Genomic DNA, 25,072 nt, shown 5'->3' with positions numbered 1-25,072 from the left:
TTTATGGAGGGATAATGTCCACGTCAGCTGCAGGCTCGTTTGTGGCTGACAAGTCCGATGCGGGACAGGCAGACACGGTTGCAGCGGTTGCAAGGGAAAATTGGTGGGTTGGGGTTGGGTGTTCAAAGGAGGTTGCTGCCCGCCGAACTGTGAGGCGCCAAGATGCACGGTTTGAGGCAATATCAGCCCACTGGCGATGGTCAATGTGGCAGACACCAAGAGCTTTCTTTAGGCAGTCCTTGTACCTCTTCTTTGGTGCACCTCTGTCTCGGTGGCCAGTGGAGAGCTCGCCATATAACTCAATCTTGGGAAGGCGATGGTCCTCCATTCTGGAGACGTGACCTACCCAGCGCAGTTTGATCTTCAGCAGCGTGGATTCGATGCTGATGGCCTCTGCCATCTCGAGTACTTCGATGTTGGAGATGAAGTCGCTCCAATGAATGTTGAGGATGGAGCGGAGACAATGCTGGTGGAAGCATTCTAGGAGCCGTAGGTGATGCCGGTAAAGGACCCATGATTCGGGAGTGTGGGTATGACAACGGCTCTATATACGCTAATCTTTGTGAGGTTTTTCAGTTGGTTGTTTTTCCATACTCTTCCATAGTCTTCCAAAGGCGCTTTTTGCCTTGGCGAGTCTGTTGTCTATCTCGTTGTCGATCCTTGCATCCGATGAAATGGTGCAGCCGAGATAGGTAAACTGGTTGACCGTTTTGAGTTTTGTGTGCCCGATGGAGATGTGGGGGGGCTGGTAGTCATGGTGGGGAGCTGGCTGATGCAGGACCTCAGTTGCAAGCAAAATCTTCGCTAGGATTCTCCTAAATAGAATAATACCTAGTGTCGCCGAAAATGTTCTTCCAGAATCATAGTGCAGCTTTCGCGCAAACAGAGGAACTACTGACATGGTCTTTGCCCTCAGACAGCTCCAAGAAAAGTGCAGAGAACAAAACAAAGGACTCTACATCACCTTTGTTGACCTCACCAAAGCCTTCGTCACCGTGAGTAGGAAAGGGCTTTGGCAAATACTAGAGCGCCTCGGATGCCCCCCAAAGTTCCTCAACATGGTTATCCAACTGCACAAAAACCAACAAGGTCGGGTCAGATACAGCAATGAGCTCTCTGAACCCTTCTCCATTAACAATGGCGTGAAGCAAGGCTGCGTTCTTGCACCATCCCTCTTTTCAATCTTCTTCATCATGATGCTGAAACAAGCCATGAAAGACCTCAACAATGAAGACGCTGTTTACATCCGGTACCGCACGGATGACAGTCTCTTCAATCTGAGGCGCCTGCAAGCTCACACCAAGACACAAGAGCAACTTGTCCGTGAACTACTCTTTGCAGACGATACCGCTTTAGTTGTCCATTCAGAGCCAGCTCTTCAGCGCTTGATGTCCTGTTTTGCGGAAACTGCCAAAATGTTTGGCCTGGAAGTCAGCTTGAAGAAAACTAAGTGCTCATTTAGACACTTCTTAAATGCTGTGACTAACTCTGCTTCCAAGTCATCTGATTATACAAGCACAATCTGATTGCTTAAACGGCATACTCCATCACTCTCTTTGGTCGTCATTCCAGGAACCTGGCACTGAGTGGGGAAAGATCTCCCTCATATCTCCTCTAAATGTATTAAAACTAATGGAACCCTAAAGATTTATCCAAATACTTCATGAAATGAGTCACAACTCGGTGTAATTCCAACAGTCAACAAGTGTAGCTTGTACTGCTAGATAATAGCCTGGCCGCTTACCTCAGTGCTTTCTTCAACCTATCTTCTTATTTTATAGTAAATATTTCTGCCAGATTTTCCATATCTTCCGCTTCACTGTTTACAAATCGGCACTTTTATCTTGCTTTTCTTCCTTGCTTTGGAACTATAGTTTGGAACATAGTCTTCTCCATGGTGTGTTGACTAATGTTGATCTTTTATCACCACAGCAGAAGTGAAAAGGATCTAACCTGTGGCTGAGTGCTTGGCTTGATATCAGTTAAAAATTGCTTGGCATCCCAATAGTTTGCTATAAATATTTAAATTGCTCATTAACTGGCATCCACTTATAAAATTGCAGTTGGCTGTAATTGATGTTGATGCCTGTCTCTGCTGAGCCTCCTTTTATACTCCAGGGAAGAAGACGTGAGAGGGTAAGCGCTTTCAGAGATATTGCCCTGCAGTCAAATAAAATCAGCTGGAAAATAGTGCAAAATCCCAATTTCAAATCTGGATGTGACCGTCTTTGAGGTCAAGGAAAGAAGTCTATATGTCATCAGTGGTGAAAATATCTTTGTTTAGATGATCTGCTCGTGGTGCACAGTAGTCAAGTGTTGAAACTTCCTTTAAAAGACCATAAGACATAGCAGCAGAAATAGGCTATTTGACCCATCAAGTCTCCCCTACAATTTGATCGTAAGCTGAACCATTTCCACAATCAGCCCCACTGCTCAGTCTTCTCGGCATAACCTTTGATGTCCTGGCTAATCAAGAACCTTGCAATCTCTGCCTAAAAAATATACCCAATGACCTGGCCTCCTCAACTGTGTGTGGTAACAAATTCCACAGATATATTTCCCTCTGCTTGAAGAAATTCCTCCACATCTCTGTTCTAAGTGGATGCCCTTTAATCCTGATGTTGGGCCCTCTTGTCCTGGACTTTTGATGCCTTTTGTCCTCCTTGCATGTATTAACTTTATTGAAGCCATTTATTGAAGGTAATTGTAAAACTAAATGAGATGATACACCATACAATAACAATGTAAGTTAGTCTTTCAGTGGCAAGATTTCTGATGGTTGATATATTCCCAGTGCATTTTAAAGCTTATGTATTACTTTTGGTAATATTTTATTGTGTCAGCATTGAACAAGTTGTTTTCACGTTCCTGTAATCCACACCTTTGCAGGAATTAACTTATTAGCTTTGTTCATATTGACTGTTGTTCGTCTAGCATATTCTGGTCCAATTTGCCCAATGCTTATGTCCTTCTGTGGTAACTTAATGGCACCATTTGTCATTCCTTTTGTAACATTACAGGATGATATTGCTTGGAACTATGGCAGAATAGTTGCATTTCTGATGGAAGAAAGTAAATCTGTGGTGAATGCGATTTGAGGGTAGGATCAGGTTCTGCTCTGGTGGATTTTACAACTAAATCTGCCAACTCTTCCACCTCTGGACAAAAATGGGAATGAGAATGAGCTTCACAGAAGTTTGTATCTTCATTGTACGTCGCTCCTATTGTTGGAATTTAAAAAAAAAAATTGTCTGCTTTGTTTCAAAACAGGCGAGTCGACTTCAATGGTAACTCCCATCATTCCTGGTGGTGTGAGCGATGGCCAGTGGCACACGGTCCATCTGCAGTACTACAACAAGGTCAGGAAATGATTGTTCAGTTTCCTCATTTAAAAGTCTGGGAATCATTGCATTATCTTTATATGTTGGTCCTGGTGCTTGGCTGAAGGAACGGAAAAACCCAGCGCCCATTATCATGAAGCATATAATGGATGAGAATCTTTATGCCTTTTGTCCTCCTTGCATGTATTAACTTTATTGAAGCCATTTATTGAAAACTAAATGAGAAGCTACCCTGCAAAAAATTGGTTAAATTGTGCATACCCCCACTTCTGCAGGAATATTTAATTTGAGTTATTTGGAAAAGCACAGTTTTGTTGTCATTTGTGTGATAAAGATTGTACATTTAGCCTCAAAACCACTTCTACATTTCCTTGTGGCCACATAACCAGAAACAATGATGAAAGGCTTTTTCCACATTGGCCAAAAAAAACTGTGTATCAAATGTGCTAATTTCTTTATCTCCTAGTTGGACTGGGTATATTAGGATTTGTTGTTTATTCTATCAAATGTATCCTGATATTAATAGACTGGTCAAAAAAAAACAGTCTGATTTAAGATCAACTGGTTCATTTTCTGTCATTCAAATTGTGCTTAGTTTTGATATTTTTCTATTATCACAGGATGTGTCTTTGATAAATTGGGGTAAGAATTGGAAAGTCAACCAAAATTAGTTAGCATTTAACAGAAAATAAATTTGTAATGGTCGATGAGCATTCTGTGTCTGAAAATATAATCCTTGGATATCTATGGCTTGGTATTAGATTTCTTTATTTTATCTAAGGTCTCAAGAATTAATGTCCCCAGAGTTGGTTCTGCTCATCCAGAATAGACAATAAATAAACAGAAACAAGATTTCATTCAGCGTTTAATTGAATTCTAATTCATTATTTCTTCAGGCAAACAAAGGAAAAAAACCCATTTTTTGGACAATTTTGTGCACACAACAATAAATAGGATCTTGGTCCTGTGTTCTCAGTGGTTTCTTCTTTGGCTTGGCTTCGCGGACGAAGATTTGTGGAGGGGGTAAAAAGTCCACGTCAGCTGCAGACTCGTTTGTGGCTGACAAGTCCGATGCGGGACAGGCAGACACGATTGCAGCGGTTGCAGGGGAAAATTGGTTGGTTGGGGATGGGTGTTGGGTTTTTCCTCCTTTGCCTTTTGTCAGTGAGGTAGGCTCTGCGGTCTTCTTCAAAGGAGGTTGCTGCCCGCCAAACTGTGAGGCGCCAAGATGCACGGTTTGAGGCAATATCAGCCCACTGGCGGTGGTCAATGTGGCAGGCACCAAGAGATTTCTTTAGGCAGTCCTTGTACCTTTTCTTTGGTGCACCTCTGTCACGGTGGCCAGTGGAGAGCTCGCCATATAACATGATCTTGGGAAGGCGATGGTCCTCCATTCTGGAGACGTGACCCATCCAGCGCAGCTGGATCTTCAGCAGCGTGGACTCGATGCTGTCGACCTCTGCCATCTCGAGTACTTCGACGTTAGGGATGTAAGCGCTCCAATGGATGTTGAGGATGGAGCGGAGACAACGCTGGTGGAAGCGTTCTAGGAGCCGTAGGTGGTGCCGGTAGAGGACCCATGATTCGGAGCCGAACAGGAGTGTGGGTATGACAACGGCTCTGTATACGCTTATCCAACAAGGTAGGGTCAGATACAGCAATGAGCTCTCTGAACCCTTCTCCATTAACAATGGCGTGAAGCAAGGCTGTGTTCTGGCACCAACCCTCTTTTCAATCTTCTTCAGCATGATGCTGAACCAAGCCATGAAAGACCCCAACAATGAAGACGCTGTTTACATCCGGTACCGCACGGATGGCAGTCTCTTCAATCTGAGGCGCCTGCAAGCTCACACCAAGACACAAGAGAAACTTGTCCGTGAACTACTCTTTGCAGACGATGCCGCTTTAGTTGCCCATTCAGAGCCAGCTCTTCAGCGCTTGACGTCCTGCTTTGCGGAAACTGCCAAAATGTTTGGCCTGGAAGTCAGCCTGAAGAAAACTGAGGTCCTCCATCAGCCAGCTCCCCACCATGACTACCAGCCCCCCCACATCTCCATCGGGCACACAAAACTCAAAACGGTCAACCAGTTTACCTATCTCGGCTGCACCATTTCATCAGATGCAAGGATCGACAACGAGATAGACAACAGACTCGCCAAGGCAAATAGCGCCTTTGGAAGACTACACAAAAGAGTCTGGAAAAACAACCAACTGAAAAACCTCTCAGTGGTAATCTAAATTTAACTAACACTTGCATTGTTCATGAAGAACTGCAATCTTTCAAGAAATTTGTAACTTGGAGCCTGGCACTCAGGAAGTTGAAGGTTTGTCAAAGGTTGCCAGCGATGGAAACGTGTTTGTAAAGCAAGTGAAGTTATGTGGAGTGCATTTTAGTGGCAGGTATGGGGAGAGAAAAAGAGGATGGAAACAGAGTCCAGATTACTGGAAGCCCAATCTTCTCATTTACCTTGTTCATCAGTGTTTTTTTTTGTATACTTGAGCAGTTCCTTGTGCTGTGTGCAGCTTTGTATTTTACTGTGACTCTTTTGTTTGCTAGTTGCTCACTGTAATCAGATCATTCATGCTATGGGTTTTTTTGTTCAAATTCTCTCTCTCTCTCGTCATTAATTGTGGATATTGGTTATGGAGTTTGGCTTGTGGAGGCAACGTGCATTTGTGCACAAAATAGGAAATCAAATAATTACATCACAACCTAGGAGATGTTCAGGATGGGGACTATTGATTTCTTATCTCCTTTATAATTGCCCTTTCTATGACCACTGAACTTTGAGTCAAATGTTGCTCTGGATTGCCATATTGGTTAAAATTAATTCTGCAAGTTATAATCAAGCTAACTTATTGCAGTAGTTTCTTACTGCTGTAGAGAATTTTTATAAGCAAAAATTGCGATGTGAATATTGGGATGTACATGAGTTGATTGTTGTGAATTATGCCTGGAATTTTCTGCGGCTCACTGAAAGGTAAGGAGCATTAACTCATAAACATTGCACAGCAATCCATGTGTAAACTGGTATTATCCTTCATTCGGAGCTTCATATCTTTGGGGGTATTTTAATTTCCTGGAGGAAGTCATCCAGCTGGACCACTTGATAATTATATTAGTGACAGGAGTAAGGGCAACCATCACACACAGAACGACTGTCAGCTGGAGGCTTCATTTGTGGCCCATGCTATCAATGTGATTACACAATGGGAATCCAATTTAAAAGGAAGTTCCTCATTGGTCAGCATCCTCTGTGTTAAAATAAAAATGCGACACTGGGGAAACTCAGCAGGTCAAACAGTGAAATTTATGTGGCAAAGATAAAGATTCAGGACAAGCGTTTTGGGCTTGATCCCCTTCATCAATATATGAGCAAAATATAGGCAAGCCCACGAACATAAATGTTGGGAGGGGCAAGGGGAAAAGCAAAGTACAGGCAGTCCCCAGGTTACAAACAAGTTCCATTACCAAGGTCTGTCCTTAAGCCAAAATTGCACGTAAGGTGGAACAGGTACTTATTTAGCATTCATGAGGTAGCATTATGTGAACTTTTAAAAAATCTTTTGCTCTTTCTTGGAGTAGGCCAGTTTCTTGCCAAGTCCATATTCTTTGGCTTGGCTTCGCGGACGAAGATTTATGGAGCGGGTAAAAGTCCACGTCAGCTGCAGGCTCGTTTGTGGCTGACAAGTCCGATGCGGGACAGGCAGACACGGTTGCAGCGGCTGCAGGGGAAAATTGGTTGGTTGGGTTGGGTGTTGGGTTTTTCCTCCTTTGCCTTTTGTCAGTGAGGTGGGCTCTGCGGTCTTCTTCAAAGGAGGTTGCTGCCCGCCAAACTGTGAGGCGCCAAGATGCACGGTTTGAGGCGATATCAGCCCACTGGCGGTGGTCAATGGGGCAGGCACCAAGAGATTTCTTTAGGCAGTCCTTGTACCTTTTCTTTGGTGCACCTCTGTCACGGTGGCCAGTGGAGAGCTCGCCATATAACACGATCTTGGGAAGGCGATGGTCCTCCATTCTGGAGACGTGACCCACCCAGCGCAGCTGGATCTTCAGCAGCGTGGACTCGATGCTGTCGACCTCTGCCATCTCGAGTACTTCGACATTAGGGATGAAAGAGCTCCGATGTATGTTGAGGATGGAGCGGAGACAACGCTGGTGGAAGCGTTCTAGGAGCCGCAGGTGATGCCGGTAGAGGACCCATGATTCAGAGCCGAAGAGGAGTGTGGGTATGACAACGGCTCTGTATACGCTTATCTTTCTGAGGTTTTTCAGTTGGTTGTTTTTCCAGACTCTTTTGTGTAGTCTTCCAAAGGCGCTATTTGCCTTGGCGAGTCTGTTGTCTATCTCATTGTCGATCCTTGCATCTGATGAAATGGTGCAGCCGAGATAGGTAAACTGGTTGACCGTTTTGAGTTTTGTGTGCCCGATGGAGATGTGGGTAGTCATGGTGGGGAGCTGGCTGACGGAGGACCTCAGTTTTCTTCAGGCTGACTTCCAGGCCAAACATTTTGGCAGTTTCCGCAAAACAGGACGTCAAGCGCTGAAGAGCTGGCTCTGAATGGGCAACTAAAGCGGCATCGTCTGCAAAGAGTAGTTCACGGACAAGTTTCTCTTGTGTCTTGGTGTGAGCTTGCAGGCGCCTCAGATTGAAGAGACTGCCATCCGTGCGGTACCGGATGTAAACAGCGTCTTCATTGTTGGGATCTTTCATGGCTTGGTTCAGCATCATGCTGAAGAAGATTGAAAAGAGGGTTGGTGCGAGAACACAGCCTTGCTTCACACCATTGTTAATGGAGAAGGGTTCAGAGAGCTCATTGCTGTATCTGACCCGACCTTGTTGGTTTTCGTGCAGTTGGATAATCATGTTGAGGAACTTTGGGGGACATCCGATGCGCTCTAGTATTTGCCAAAGCCCTTTCCTGCTCACGGTGTCGAAGGCTTTGGTGAGGTCAACAAAGGTGATGTAGAGTCCTTTGTTTTGTTCTCTGCACTTTTCTTGGAGCTGTCTGAGGGCAAAGACCATGTCAGTAGTTCCTCTGTTTGCGCGAAAGCCGCACTGTGATTCTGGGAGAATATTCTCGGCGACACTAGGTATTATTCTATTTAGTAGAATCCTAGCGAAGATTTTGCCTGCAATGGAGAGCAGCGTGATTCCCCTGTAGTTTGAGCAGTCTGATTTCTCGCCTCTGTTTTTGTACAGGGTGATGATGGTGGCATCACGAAGGTCCTGAGGCAGTTTTCCTTGGTCCCAACAAAGCTTAAAAAACTCATGCAGTTTGGCATGCAGAGTTTTGCCGCCAGCCTTCCAGACCACTGGGGGGATTGCTGCTTTGCCACTTTTCAGTTGTTCGATTGCCTTATATGTCTCATCCAGGGTGAGGACCTCATCCAGCTCTAGCCTTAGGGGCTGTTGAGGGAGCTGGAGCAGGGCGGAATCTTGGACTGAGCGGTTGGCACTGAAAAGAGATTGGAAGTGTTCTGACCATCGGTTGAGGATGGAGATCTTGTCGCTGAGGAGGACTTTGCCGTCTGAGCTGCGCAGTGGGCTTTGGACTTGGGGTGAGGGGCCGTACACAGCCTTTAGAGCCTCGTAGAAACCCCTGAAGTCGCCAATGTCCGCGCTGAGCTGGGTTCGTTTGGCGAGGCTAGTCCACCACTCATTTTGGATCTCCCGGAGTTTGCGCTGAAGATGGCTGCATGCGCGACGGAAGGCTTGTTTCTTCTCTGGACAGGACGGCTTTGTAAGGTGAGCCTGGTGGGCAGCTCGCTTCTTTGCCAGCAGCTCCTGGATTTCCTGGCTGTTTTCGTCGAACCAGTCCTTGTTTTTCCTGGAGGAGAAGCCCAGTACCTCCTCAGTGGATTGCAGTATGGTAGTCTTCAACTGATCCCAGAGGGTTTCAGGGGACGGGTCCATGAGGCGGGTTGCATCGTCGAGCTTTGCTTTGAGGTTTGCCTGGAAGTTTCCTCTCGCTTCGTCTGACTGCAGGTTTCCAACATTGAACCTCTTTCTGGGGGCTTTACTGTTCCTGGGCTTTGGCTTGAAGTGAAGGTTGAGCTTGCAGCGAACCAGCTGGTGGTCAGTGTGGCATTCCGCGCTGGGCACGACCCTGGTGTGGAGCACATCTCGTTTGTCACTTTCTCGCACCAGGATGTAGTCCAGGAGGTGCCAGTGTTTGGATCGGGGATGCATCCAGGTGGTCTTAAGGCTGTCCCTCTGCTGAAAAAGGGTGTTTGTAATGACAAGCCGCTGTTCTGCGCAGAGCTCCAACAGGAGGCGCCCATTGTCGTTGCACTTGCCGACGCCATGCTTGCCCAGGATTCCTGGCCAGGTTTCTGAGTCTTTGCCGACGCGAGCGTTGAAGTCGCCAAGGATGACAACCTTGTCGGCTGTAGGGGTGCGTTGGATGAGGTTGTGCAGGTCAGTGTAGAACTTGTCCTTTTCTGCTGGTTCTGCCTGGAGGGTTGGAGCATAGACACTGATGAGGGTGATGCAACGCTTGTTTTGAAGGGGGAGTCGCATGGACATGATTCGGTCCGAGTGGCCTGTCGGAAGGTTTTCGAGTTTGGAGGGAATGAAGTTCTTGACCATGAAGCCTACACCAGATAGGCGTCGTTCATCCGAAGGCTTGCCAGACCAGTAGAGTGTGTAGCCCGCGCCGCGTTCTTGGAGGCTGCCTACATCTGCCAGGCGGACTTCACTGAGAGCGGCTATGTCGATGTCAAGTCTGAGGAGTTCATGTGCAATGAGGGCAGACCGACGTTCAGGTCGGTGGCTGTCAGCCTTGTCTAGCATGGTTTTGATGTTCCAGCATGCTAGCTTGAGTTTGTGAGCATCTTTTGAGGGGGAGGACGTGGAGGGGGAGGACGTGGACCTGTCCTCGGGCCTGCGCAAAGGAGCTTTTAGGTGGAGTGCAGTGCGCGCAGTACTGGCCCCACCCTTTACACCCATGGTTCGTGTGCCGTGAAAGTCTGAGGGGCCGTACACAGCCTTTAGAGCCTCGTAGAAACCCCTGAAGTCGCCAATGCAGGAGCAAGGGGGAGATGGCGTCCCCAGCCTCGGTCGAGTGAGGCAGGCGGAGGCCCCGATCCGGGCAAAGAGTGGGAGGCGGCGACCCCAGTCCGGGCACAGGGAGAGCTGCGGCGGCCTCGGCCCCGGTCCGGGCAGTATGGACCGACCTAGGAGGGGAGGCAGACCCCTCCAGCCCGGGTAAGAAACCTGCATAGGAGAAGGCCACTCCGATATAAAACCTACAACCCAAGGACCTCGCTGCCACGTCCCAGCCAAGTCCATATTATATGAACACTAAAAGAACTCTTCCTTTCACAGGCTATGAGCATGCATGGAATGTGAACTTCAGTCCCCTTGCGTGGTGTTGAAGGATTGTGTTTCCTTTTGCTATTGTGCAAGGACACACGGAAGAGAGTTTTTTTTTTAAATTTTCTTGGCCTGAAACAGGACTTTTTGGGAAATTATAGGAAATCATTCTTTCTGATAAGTAACTTTGCATTTGATGGAATGTCAATGTGATTTTTTTTTCCCAAAAATACCAGATTGGATATTTTAGCTCTCACGCGTTTTGAATGGAAGTGAAATGTGTCCCGGCCCTCTCAGCAGTAGGTATCAGAAATTTGAACCTCGATAAAGAGTTAAACTTGCTCTGGTTGTGTATTTCCACCAAAAGGCTGAGTGTTGAAGTTCACAACAGAAGAGCATTCAGGCTGCACAGGTGAAAGTTAGTGGCTGTATTGGTGTTCCATAGCCATATACTTCCTATGCTCTATATAGCCTTACTTCCACAGAGTAAGAGTCTGGGAACAGAAGCCCATTTAAAAGAAGTAAAACATGAAAGTCTGCAGACATCATGATTGATGTAAAAGCACAATGCTGGAGAAACTCAGCAGGCCAATCGGTGTACGTAAAGATACATAACCACCGTTTCTAAGTATGAGCTGAATGTAGGCAGGTGCCCAAAGAAAATGTGCTCACTTAAAACTGATTTATTTTAAAAAGTGCTCACGAGGAAGCGTAGAGAAAAAATGAAGCTTTGGACCTTTTTTTAATTTATGTGAACTTATCTAATAAAATGCAATTAGACATGTTGGAATGGTTAGAGGGTTTAAACAAAAAAAAAGATAAGCCTGTTCTACTACGTATTTGGGATGGAGGCGGGAGATGACAGAAACTATTATAATTACAGCTACAGTATGTGAATTCACTTACTTCAGTAATCTGACCTTCTGGCAAAGGGTGTTGAATGCAACCCTGGTAAATCAAATAATTGCAAAGGAAATGTTTACAGTTGGCTGATAATCATCTTAGATATGCATAAAATCTGTAAGACAATGAGCTGAAGTCAAAAGAAAGAAAATAACCAAAACATGAGAGTAAAACAAAAAAAATGTGGACAGGAAAGAAGCAAAATAAATTGTATTAAGAATGTTTTAAAAAGTAATTAGTATTTCCTTCCCAAAGTGATTTAATGAAAACAATTCTCATCCATTAAAATGAAACAGACGACAAACCTAAAATATTATCCTTTTAATTATTTATCTGAGTTTGCTTTATCAAAATTGACAAAGTTCACATCAGATGCTTTCTATTAATCTTATAAAAGGTAAAAATGTTTCTTTTAAACCAGGAGGGATTTAAAGAAAAACCTTGGGGACCAGCTATTAAATTTAAAAAAAGCACTCTAGTTTATTGTTCTTTGGATCTTTAAGCTGGTGATGTTACTTAAGACTCATGAAGCATATATTTTAAAAAATAAGCATAATTTTGTTCTAAGATTAGAATTAAAGACCTGCCATTATTTTTGTTTGGCTGACAAGAAAAGAAATGTCTTGGGTAAGAAAACAGCCTTTGATATGATGAGCTATTTGATAAATTTGCCCTTATATCTCCATAAATGCAAATTATCGAAACTGCATTGATGAGATTTGGCTCTTAAATTTTTAAAATATAGACATATAGCTTGGTAACAGGCCCTTTCAGTGCACAAGTCCTTGCTGCCCAATTGACCTCCAATCCCGGTCTGTTTCGAACAGTATGAGGAAGCCGGAGCACCTGGAGGAAATCTGCGTAGTCATGGAGAGAACATACAAACTCCTTTCAGACAGCGCCGGATTGGAACACTGGTGCTGTTACAGCATTACGTTAACTGCTTCCCTAACTGTGCTGCACCCTGAAACCCTTTGAATTCAAGAGGCCTGCAAATTAGCAATCAATTGATCGAGATTGCCAGGGAAGGTATAAGGGAAGCAAATAATCATGGTTCCTGAATTTCCAAGCACTTGCAGCTTGTTCAAAAGCACTCTGGCATTCTGGAACAAGTCGTGGGTGTAAATAGGTATCTTGTGATATTCTGCAGTACAATTCAGTTGCCACCCAGTTCAGAAGCACAGAATGTAAGGGTTTTTATTGTCTTTCCATTTCCCGACCTATTTTCTTCTATTGAAACAAACAGGTGAATAATCACAAGCTAGAGAAAAACAAGCTAGGAAATCCCACCCCAAGGGTCCAGAGTTGTTTGAGATATTTGTCTGATTTGGTGCCAGTTGGAATGCTTTCAAAATGACACCGATATTCATAAATCCTCTCTTGATTCATTGAATCAATGTTGAAAGTGGAACTGACCCAGACCAGAAAATTCCCAAGCTGTGTTCAGCACCTGTGTAACAGTTTAACTGCAATCAGGATTTTGAGAAGGCTTGTGCAATTAACCTCTTTAGCCTTGTGCTGGGAGAAGAATCAAATCAGACATTGTTATTGCTTCTAATTACAACCAATGATTTGTCCCAGCAAGTGATATTGAACTTGGTTGTGATGCTTCCATTGAGAATTAGCTTGCTGATGTTCACAATTTAGATTTACAGGAAGAATGATTCTCAGGGTGAGAATGCAGAAGGACAAATTAATCCCTTGACATCTGCCTGATGCCAGAGAAAATCAACACCATTCATGTACAAATGTGCTACTTTTTGATATCATATTGCACAGCTGCTTGAAGTATTAAAAAAAGACTTTTATGATGTTTTTTCAAGTTATAATCATGTAGGGAGCTGGCAAGTTCACCATTTCTCAGGGGCATAGAGCAGAATTGGCCGCACTCCATTGAATTTGAACTCCTGTGAGTTCAAGGGCCCAGGAGAAACAAATTCTAAGGTACATGTAGCAGCTCGTTAGACAGCAATGCTGTGTTCTACAGTTACTGCTGCCTTCCACCATCAGACTCCTCAACAGCAAACTTAATCAGGGACTCATTTAAGAACTGAGAGAAACACGATAAGCTGCAGGAGCTGTGATTGTAGTAAAAACACAATCACAGAAACTCAGCTGGTTTATTCAGCATCTACTTTTGCACTTTATTGTTGTTTTATCTTGCCTGTACTGCACAGTCAGTTTTTTTACATTTCTTTATTTGTTTATATGTGTATGTTGTGGAGGAATTTTTTTTCCACTACCAATAAGTGTTCTATTTACAGGAAACAGAATCTCAGAGTTGTATGCGATCTCATGTACGTATTCTGACAATAAATCTGAAATCTAATCCCTTTGAATCACATCTCATCATCAGTTTACCCTCATCACTTTGGAGGGTGCGATTCTGAAAATGAGATGTTTATGAATTTGCCAACCCTTCACCACACATACAAACCAGTCTCCCATCTACTGATCACAGGTCCATTTTCAGTATGGATGAAGAATGCTTTTTTTCTGAAAGGAATTTCTCCCTTGGTAAATATGTTTGGGTTCAATGATGTTATTGTGAAACATTAGATTTCTGAAATTCCCACACTCCTGTATATTTCAATAATTTTGAAAACTCATTAGCCTTGAAATCAGAGCAAGTTTAAAAAGATTAAGGTTGTTTCTGAAAGTCGTCCTACTTGTCGGAAGAGCCTTTAGGATTTTAAAGGTGTTTCTGCTTCTTTTGGTCTTTATTTTGTCCTGTGTGATAAGGAACATTGGAGAAGTGTATCCCTTATATGCAGTCTTTTAGAAGCATAGAATATTACAGCACAGTGAACAGGTTTTTTTTTGCCATTCTAGTCTGTGCCGAACTATTATTCCGCCTAGTCCCACTGGCCTGCACCCAATCCATAGCCCTCGTGTCCCTCCCGTCCATGCACCTGTCCACATTTTGCTTAAATGTTAAAACTGAGCCTGCATTCACCACTTCGGTTGGCAGCTTGTTTGTTTAATTTTTCAAAAAGCAACTGAGCCCAGATACTGGAAATCTGAAATAAAAATGAAATGCTGCTCAGAGTGGACAGAGAAACAGTTAAACCTTTCAGCAGAAAACAAAGAAAAGTTGAAAATAAAAGTTACAGACAAGAGAAGTGGAGAGGAGAACAAAGGGAAATGTCTGCGATAGGGTGGAGACACAAGGAGAATGAATGACACAAGTTCTGGGAGTTAGTGGCAGTGGAGGGGAGGGGGTGGAGTGGATTGAAGGTTTGTTAATCGCAGCTAATCTGTCTGAAGCAGATGTAAATAGAAAGAGATGAAGGAAAGCATGGAGAGAATGAACATTGACACATTGCAGATCAGTTTGCCTACAGCATTCCTTGATTTATGAAATGAAACTCTTCATACCTTGAAAAACAACACTTGATGCATTGAAATGGTTGGGGAAATGCATGAGTGTAATATAAAATATTCATATGTACAAAGATCGGTTTGCTATTTGCTATAAGTTAATGTAAGACGAGGATGCATAGCCCAAACCATCTGTCACTGTCAAACACCAGTTCATCAATTGAATGTTGAATGGAATACCTATAATTTATTACATTATGTAAATGGAATACTGATAAAGATTTGTATGTTCTAATTAATAGTTTTGTATATATGATCATCCAGAGATTTCCCCGTAAGATTTCTGGATGCATCTGCTCTGGGAAGACCATGGTGTTTATCCAATAATTTTGCCACCAAGGGCTACCAAAGCAATTGCAAAGAATTCTATAAATATACTTTTTGTAATTCTGTAGATTTAAGCTCCTGTTTTCAATGACAGTTGAATGGGGTATTTATTGAGATTAAAACTTAGCCTTTGAAAACTGGAAAGCTTTTCTGAAAAAAAAAACACACACAAAGCAGGATGTGTCGAGACGGTGATGCAGAATTGCAGATCTCTTTCGATTTAAGTTAAAAGATTCCACGGCAATCAATGGTTTTAGCAGGGCAGAGATGGCAAAAAAATTCAGTATTCAACTGAAGGACTCTGATTGGATGCCAACAGTGATGAGACAGAAAGCCGAAAATCACATTGATGAAGCCATGGCAACGCAATGGAGTGCAATGTCTCCTCAATGCACAGCTGGATGGGTCACAGCTGGCTGCCAAACTCCTTTTCTCTTCCTCCCTCTTTCTATTTTTGCACACGGTTCCTCCGAAGAAGTACTGATTGTCTCCTTCCACCTCACTCTCATGCGCCGGTCACTCATTATCTGGCACTAATACCACAATAGTGCACAGTCGTTGCCATTCTGTGCAGAACTCCCTCATGAAAAGAGGTTTTCAATCTGTTGCTCCGAGGACTGAATGAAAACAGCAGTTATTTATAATGACCACAGGCAGGGCAACCCATTGCTCCCCCCGAGGCCTCCTTCAACTTGACAAGAATGTGACAGGCTAGGTATTTCATAGTTCCAAATGCCAGATTAATTGAATGTGCAAGGCAGCAATGGTTAGCGTTGCAGAGAGAGCACGCTATTACAGTGTTGGTGACTTGGGTTCGAATTCCGTGTTGTCTGTAACGTATTTGTACATTCTTCCCGTGTCTGCATGGGTTTTCCCCAGATGCTCTGGCTTCCTCCCACCCTTCAAAACATACAGGAGGAGGTAGGTTCATTTGGGTTTTAGGGCGGCAGGGACTCATGGGCCAGAAAGGCCTGTTACTGTGCTGTTTGTCTAAATTAAATACGTCAATGTTCAATATTTTGTTGTAGTTTGATGCACTCTTTCTGGCTTTATACCGATGTTCTAAAATGTGTTCAAGTTTAAAGTGCTAATTTAAATGTGAATTCTATTCATGGGGAAGCTTCTGTTAAAATTAAAAACCAACTTAATTCTTCTTTTGCGAAGAATTTGATTCAAAAATGGTTTTTTGCCTGATGTTGAAGATGCACTTCTGCCTGATAGAGATTAAAGTTTGCTTATGCCATGAAAGGCTTTGTGCACATTTCCACTGCGTAACTGAATAACCATCATCAAGTTAACTTTCATTACTTTTCCAAAGTATGGTTGATCTCAAGGTTGAACTCCTTGGGATTAAGCAGGATTACAAAAAAAAATTTGGATATTTGATCCATGATATCTTTGAGTATACAAATGTTTAAAATGTGTATATTAAATTTGTGTCACAAGTGAATACATGCTAAGAAACGATATACAGTAAAATCCCCTGGCTTCTAGAATTCTAGCAACTGGCAGCCTCAAGAAACTGGCAAAAAAAATTGAAGAAAATAAATAAGAAAAAAATAGATAAAAATGCGCATTTAAAATTGTAAAAGTCATTTTTTTCTGAAGTAACACACAAATCTTTGGTGAGGATGGGAGCAAATATTCAGTCAGTGAAGTGCCTTGGTCATGCTTTGCTCGCAGCAGCTGTTTGAATAGTCGTGAAACAGTAATGGAATCGCTGGTTGATGCCACTCGCCGTTGGGTTGACTCTCTTAAAGTGTCTTCTTATCCCTGCTTAGTAAAAGTCACCCCACTCAGAGATTTATCTGTAAACCTTGGGAGGAGGGGGTTAATTATCTATAATGTTTTTGTTCGTCTTTTCGACGATGTTGTGGAAGGGGAGGGACCTGCAGATGCAGCGATGGTTAAATGTTTGCAAAGAATGTGACTGAAAAATAAAGTAAAATGCATAAGGCTTATATATTCATACATTTGAAGTTTGTTCAGTGTAAGTACAGAACAGTATTTTTGTCTTTAAAACTGTTTATTCTTAATGCAGGTGTATTAGTTAGGCATTGTAACAGTGAGCCTCAAACAACCGGAAAATACACATCTGGAATCTACCATTCCCATAGGTGCTGGATACCAAGGGTTTTACTGTAACAACAAAAATAATTATTGTATGAATTTATTAGCTTCATAAGTTACTGTATGAATTTCAGATTTTTGGGTGTTTGTAGGTTATGAATAATTGGATGGAACATTTTTTAACTCTCCAATTCTCTAATCATGATGTTTAAAAATTTTAATTTGCTGTTTGAAAACTTTTCACTGATATTTTTACTGTTTCTCCCTTTGACCCATGCCTTTCTCACCTGTGAGAATGTTTCTTCTAATTGGTGGGAATTTTGCCAGTACCATTTATTCCAGAGCCTCACCGTGGATCATTGTTGGAAACCAATGATTTGCGGCAAAGCCAAGAGGTAGAAGACCTTTTACTTTCAGATATTTAATGTAGACCCCATCCTTTCAGTTAAGGAGTTAGTGATGCCCTGGAGCTCAGTTCTGACTATGCACTTATTATAATTTGAGATTGTGATGATATCAATTCTAGTGGTTTAATTACCCTTCGGTGGGTAACATAGAACATTACAGCACTGTACGAGCCCTTCAGTCCACGATGTTATGCCAACCAATAAATATCTACCCACCCTAAAACTAACCCATAACCCTCTATATTTGTTTCATCTATGTGCCTATCTAATAGACTTATAAATGCCTCTGCCACCACCCCTGGGCAATGCATCCCAGGCACCCACAAATTTCTGTGTAAAAAAAAAACTTACCGCTGATGTTTCCCCTAAACTTTCCTCCTTTCACTTTGTACAAATGTTTGCTACTCCTGTCCTGGATAAAAGGTGGTGGCTGTCTACCTTATCTATGCCTCTCATAATCTTGTAGACCTCTATTAAGTCATCTCTCATTCTCCTTCACTCCAAAGAGCAAAGAACTAGCTCTGCTAAACTTACCTCATGAGACATATTTTCCAATCCAGGTAGCACCCTGATAAATCTCCTCTACAGCCTCCACATCCTTCCTCCAATGAGGTGACCAGAGCTGATTACAGTATTTCAAGTGTTGTCTCACCAGAGTTTCACAGAGCTGCAACATTGGCTCATGACCCCAAACTCATTCCTCCCATTAATGAAGCCCAGCATTCCATAGACCTTCTTATCTATCCTATCTACCTACGCAGCAACCTTGAGAGATCTATGGTTTCCCCACAGTTAGGTATCCTACCAATAATCTCTGCCTTCAATTGTGACCTTCCAAATGCATCCCCTCCCACTTAGCGGGATTGAACTCCAACTGACACTGTCCCGCCAAATTCTGCATCCTGTCTCTATTACTGTTGTAATCTCCGACATATCACAGCACCTCCAACTTTTGTATCATCCACGAACTTACTAACCTATCCCTCTACTTCATCCTTATTGGTGAGATGGATCAAGAAAGATGGGGAAGAATGGTTATGAATAATTGGATGGAACATTTTTAACTCTCCAATTCTCATAACAGCCATGATTTGAGCACAGTGCCCACTGGGATTGTGTTTATTAAGGTTATGGTTTCCACATCATAGTATAGCAAATGCAGAATCACGATGAATCTTGAGGGTCAGCCAAATTTGAAGCATTCCTCTTAGCACGATCCTTGGTTGATGTAGTCAAAGATTTTAGTGAGACTGAAACAAAATGAACAAGTTATTTTGGTGTGTATCTATAATCTCCCTCATCTGCCTGGGGATCTTGGAGAGACGATCTTCAGGAAAGGAGACCAATTAGTAGCATGGAGGGTGTCTCATTGCTTTCTACCACAGCAAATGCCATTACAAGGGCTCTCCTCGAGCACCTCTTCCCAATGGGAAAACAATAAGGATTCTATTCATCAATAGATATAATCTTCACCATGGAACATTTACAAGAAAAATATATGGATAACACCAATTAACAAAGATACATACTATTGAAATTATGAGAAGTGATAGCTGGCTTAATTCCTGAAGCTGACTGCCAGGGAGGGGCATGGAGAAAGCTTCTGCTGGAAAGGCACTTGCATTCAATTAGTGTTTTAATTTAATGGTTCATAATGAGGTAAAATTGTAACATCCTTGCATTTGGCAGTCTTCACATTTCACTTCTCCATTTAGCATACTTGCAGTTTGTATTGCAGAATGAAAGTTGACAGCTGCCAATTAACTATTGTTCCTGACAAAAAGCCCCCACCGAACACCTTTTTTTTCCCTGGTACATCCAAGCAAAAGAACATTAAAATACTATGCTTCAAATGTAGCATAATGTAAGGTTGTAACTTCATAGATGAATGATGGAAATGATGTAATTGTGAGGCAGAGATGTTTGAACTGATATTTATTCTTTAATCTCTCACCATCAGATCAAAACAATGAAAAATTACAAATGGAAATCAGCATTTTAAATTGTTAATTGGACGATTTATTGATTCAGAAATGTTTAGTATAAAAATCTTTGTTGTCAAATACAAATTCAGTTTCACTCCCATGTCACATTGTGAATAATCCATAAATTACATTCCAAAGGGAAATCTTTCATTGCTTTTTTTTTAAATATTGCATTCCCACTGTCATCTACAAAGCAGCTCTAATTAACCTGTGAGGAGCTCTCATCGCTGCAATGTACAAGGGCAATTTGAAGCCTGAGTAAAATGCTTCAGTGCATCTCTAAACTAGTCATTCAAGGAAAAGAAAATGGAAGTGGGTCTGTTCCCTTTTAATATAAACGCAAGCACTTATCTAATTATATTTTCCAAATTAGGTGTCTCTGATTGAGTAAAGTCATACATGGATTATAACCATATAACATATAACCATATAACAATTACAGCATGGAAACAGGCCATTTCGGCCCTTCTAGTCCGCACCAAGCTAAATACTCTCCTCTAGTTCCACCTACCTGCCCCCTGCCCATAACCCTCCATTTCCCTCCCATGCATATCCAATTTTTCCTTAAATGACAAAATGGACCCTGCCACACTACTTCTTCTGGAAGCTCATTCCACACAGCCACCTCTCTCTGAATGAAGAAGTTCACCCTCATGTTACTTCTAAACTTTTGCCCTTTAACTCTTAACTCATGACCTCTGGGTTCAATCTGTGTAAAAGGCAGTCAATGGATAAAAGCCACAAGATTAAAGCTATAGCTGCCCATGTCTTTTTACTATAGAAAATTTAATTCTTTGTCTGAAATCAAATAAATGACCATGCTGCCTCTGCTTGCAGAGCAACAAACATACAGTAGGTTGAATTCTGGCAGACCAGTAAGATCATGTGCAAAAGGCGATATGATTTCTCACTTGACTTCAGTTTCCCCTACATTGGCCCAGCATTTCATTTCATTTTTGCTTTACCGGTATTTGCCTCTCCAATAATATGCTTGGATACAGGAAGTTCTAGTATCTAATTACAATCACCCCCTCACTGTTATTTGAGAGGTGGTGGTGGGGGGGGCTTGCATTCATAGAAAATGGTCTGTTTCACCATTTTCCAGAACGCAAAACCATGTCATCTGCATGGTGACAAAAATGTTTATTTCTGTTTTCCACAAATTTCTTGTGCATTTTTATGCTGTAGCCCAGATTTTTTCATAGTGAATTCTGCAAGGGGGATGTTCCATAACATGATCTAATGTAATGCAGGGAGTGCCTGCACAGTTCAGGTAAATGAGACATTCAACAAACTTTATTCTGTTCACCTTTTTGTACTACTGAAATAGATAGGATGAGAAATGAAACTTGCATCTCAAGTTTCTATGAACTTTGCTCATCAGTATTTTTAACACTGCCTCTCTTGGCATTCTTGCTGTTGTGCAGTTCTGCAGATGTAGGCTTATTCCAATGGCCTGAACTGTGTGGTGTTCTATGAGTACAGTTAGTCTGTCATACTGTTACCAGGGTGAGGTGGGGGGGGTGGGTGGGGAATTCTTGATTACCTCTAGTGGTCCTCCCAGGAAGAAGTTGGAAGTGTTGCGAAGCCCTGTCAGATAAATCAAACCTTCCATGCCATAATGTAATCACAAGAAGGTGGGGGGGGGGGGGGGTGAAGCAGGGGATGGGTTGGGGTGCTGGTGGTCATGGCGGTTGACAAAAGGAGCCAATTGCACCAAAAATGTCCTCCTGCACCAAAAAACACCACCTACAGTGGAATGGGATCAAGCAGAAGCAGGCAAAACCCACCCCACCCATGGAGGCAAAGTGACGACAGCCTGCCACACCTTCTGAAGCTTTAAAACATGTTTCCAAGATCTTGAGAAACATTTAAAAACATTTGAAAAGAAATAACCTAAAGTGTTCTATAAAACACCCAGAAAATTTTTTAAAAAATGAAACACGTTTTTGTTTGTCAGTCGGATATTCAGGAAAAAAAATGGAAGTATTTTAACTCAAAAACAAGCTCTCTCAGTGATCTCCTTCCATTAAAGCAACAATGGAATAATTAGTTATGCCTCTGTTCACCTGACACGGGCTGTGTGTTCTTGTCATGAGTGAAGGACATTTAGTGTGCTTCGCTCTTCCGCACTGGAAGTTCAATGTCAGAGTGCAGCCAACAAAGAAATGCTGAGTGCAGCCTTTGTAAATTCCCAATGGCACTGGCATGCACAGAAATGCGGATGTTGGTATGTGTTTCAGCTAGCATCATTCCTCCCCACCACCCCACCTCCCCAGCTCAAAATCCAAGCCATTATCTTGTCCAAATACATTTACACGTGTGTACATTTGCATGTGTCTATTGGAGGACTATACAAGTCCAGTAGGTACATATAGAACTGTCCTCATCATATGCCATCTACCCATTAGAAGTTTATAGACAAAGGTTGCAAGCAACGATTGTAGTTCATTTTTCTTCTTTTAATGCCTTACTATGAAGCTAATTTTAATATCTTGAATCTTGCTCAAGATAAAATTACTTGCATTTGAACTGGACATCTTTCAGTTCAAATTAGCTAATTTAACTGACAAAAAACAGATGTGTTTGTGTATATAGGTGTGAATCTAAAAAGGAGGAAGCCATTTGGGACTCCGTTCATAACACAAGATGGCAAATTGTGCATGAAATGCTTGATTGCCAAATATAAAATGGCATTGTTTGGCAAAATGTCAAAAATTAGCTTATGAAGAAAACTTCTGGACATTTAAAATCTCTCCACTTCCCTCTTAGAATTAATTTCTTCACTCTTTTCAATGCCAACAATAAAAATAAATTTTCCTCGGATTATCATTTCCATTGAATTGGTCTTTGTTCAGTCTGAAAAAACATTTAGCTTAGTCAGTTGCCATTGGAGGCTGCTGGCTGGTGAAAGGATGATCTGATAGTTGAAGAATGCTTTTGTCTGTAGGAGGCCTGGGTAGTGTTGTATTGGGATGCTCGGAGAATAAAAAAAAGGACCTGCACAACAAAGGACTTGAAATGTTTGGACCTGCAAACTTTTGAACTGCTTAATTCCTTCCAAGGTTCTGTCGGCAATGCTTGTTCACTGAAGTCCAGCAGCAAATTTATTTTCACTTTTAGATGTTTTAAAGGATAATTCTGTTCAAGATGAAGTATTTGACAATGCTTTCCAGGTTTATTATCAGGCAGTTAGCACACTGGTAAAAATTGCTTCATCTCCATATGTAAGTGAAAGGGGTCCTTCTCGCGTTCCTCTCTCCACAAGAAGTCTTAAAGATTTATCAAGTTGTTAGGAGAAATTTTCAAGATGGGGATTGCTTTTTCCTTTAAACAAAGGAGATGGAAGCAAAATTGAATTAAGGAATGAAAGCCCAGACAAAGTAAACAGAAAAGGAGGGGTGTTCGATTTAATTTAATTAGCTAGAAGATTGGAGAAAAGTTGAGAAAAAATTGTTTTTACTCAGAGTGTTGGGAGTCTTTAACTCACTGTGTCCAAGAGTGGTGAAGATTGAACCCCTTATCAACTTTGAACACATAAAATCTCATAATCTTCAGGAGTGTAAGCCAAGGACTGGCATGTGAAGTTAACCGAGTATATCCTTGGCTCATGGATGTGGTGGAGTGAAAAGATGCCAAGTATATCAATTATGATTTTTACACAGAAATAAAGGAAAAATTCTGTAAAAAAAAAAAATAAATTGCATACTTACCTCCAGAGGTGTCGTTTTCATAACACTTTTTCTAAGCACTTTTCCACTGCCTTCCTGTGTTGTTTTAGTTTGTCAGAAGGTGAACCTCGTATTCATGAGCCCAGTTTCTTATGGAATGCCAGCCATCAATTTAAACTGTAGCTGTTCCTTAAAAACGTGTAAGGGTCTTGGTGGAAAAATTACAGGATGGAAATTAGCAAATAAGTTCCGTGAGAATATTTTTACACTGCCAGCGGAGCAGAAAATGTGTGTAAATTTTCTGTTTCTCAGCAACTGTGCAAAAGTGCCTGAGGATTCCATCAATAGTGAAAAACGGAACATGTCCCAGTCTTCCAGTGATCCACCAATCCGCTCACCATTACATCTCCCAACACTGTCAGGAACTCCATTTGGCTTAAGTATCTCTTGAGGGTGCCTTCAAAATTTCAACTTGAAAACCTGACTCCTCTAGGGAAACAGAGGGAAGGGTGGGACGAAAGTTTATCCATAGATGCAATGATTGAGTTTCAAATTTCTCTCTCTGTTTGACTCGCACCATCTGTATTTGGATGGCCCATTTAGATACAGTTATCTTGGGACCACTTGAAAGATCTTTGACAACTTTGATTGGATATGAAATATAACCAATGTCCTGTTTAATTCTCTAAAAGGGAGACAATACACCATAAGATATAGGAATAGAAGTAGACTATTCAGCCCATCGAGTCTATTCTGCCATTCGTCATCAGCAAATCCATTCTTCCACTCCGCTGCCTTCTCCCCATAACCTTTTGATGCCCTTTGAGCTTTGATTAAAACTTTCATGAAGAATGAACTAATTTAGAATTTCTTTCGTAAACTCATTCACTTTCTTCTTTTGTACGTTCAAATGCTAGCAGTGTAATAGCAGTGGGGCTCTGTCTGTTTCTGTGTTCATGCTCCTAGACCATGGGCAGAGTGCACAAACACAGCTTGAGATGATTTATCTCGTATCGCTTTGCTCTCTGTGGGAGGCAGAGCAGCACTTCTCCCTAAATCATCTCAAACTGTGTTCATGTAACCTGCCAGTGTTTGGCATTAAAGGAGCCAATGGGGTTGATTGTCCAAGGTTGGAAAACTGTCAATACAAATAACCACATGAATGCATTTGTCAGGTTTATGTTCCTGACAAATCAAATATACTGCACATTGAGCAAACTGCTTAGTCCTGAAAAGGCAAAGATCTGTTGGGGGGGTGGGGGGATGCGTAAGGGGGGGGGGGGTGTTGGTTGGTGTGGTTATTGGAGCAGTGTCATGCATAGCTGATCACATAATGATTTAAGGAAGCATTAGAATTTCACTAATAAGAGCCTTTAAGTGAAATAGTGCATTTATAAGGTAAGCATTTCAAGATGTTAGATTTCCACCGAAATAAAGGAGGAAGGTTTTTATTTCAGATTGAATCGTTCTGTCAGTTAAAGGGGCAGTACAAATTAAAGAAAATATTCTTGTTTGAGAGACCCCATTATTGTAACATCAGTGGTGGGTGTTGTCACAGAGTCCTACTGAGACAGGCCCTTCAGCCCACCATGGTCTATACTGACCATCAAGTTCCTAACTACACCAGTTCCATTTACTATTTTTGGAGCAATTTATATTTGTTGTTTT

The 25,072-nt window shown here is 42.1% G+C and overlaps 1 protein-coding gene across 6 annotated transcripts in view; it reads left to right on the top strand.

Moving 5' to 3' along the window:
- The window catches only part of celsr2 (cadherin, EGF LAG seven-pass G-type receptor 2), a 278,596-nt gene that overhangs the window by 173,905 nt on the left and 79,619 nt on the right, over positions 1–25,072 (top strand). For all 6 annotated transcript variants that reach the window (XR_011358468.1, XR_011358469.1, XM_069941787.1 and 3 more), the window contains exon 5: positions 3,271–3,359. Coding sequence is in view for 4 of the 6 variants with exons in the window: in XM_069941787.1 (XP_069797888.1) it covers positions 3,271–3,359 (89 nt within the window). In the remaining 2 variants the exon portion in view is untranslated. The remainder of the gene's footprint in view (positions 1–3,270; positions 3,360–25,072) is intronic.

The sequence above is a fragment of the Narcine bancroftii genome, chromosome 5, assembly GCF_036971445.1.
Source record: "Narcine bancroftii isolate sNarBan1 chromosome 5, sNarBan1.hap1, whole genome shotgun sequence".
In the NCBI taxonomy this organism is placed as follows: domain Eukaryota; kingdom Metazoa; phylum Chordata; class Chondrichthyes; order Torpediniformes; family Narcinidae; genus Narcine; species Narcine bancroftii.
This window is presented reverse-complemented; position numbering and strand designations above follow the sequence as displayed.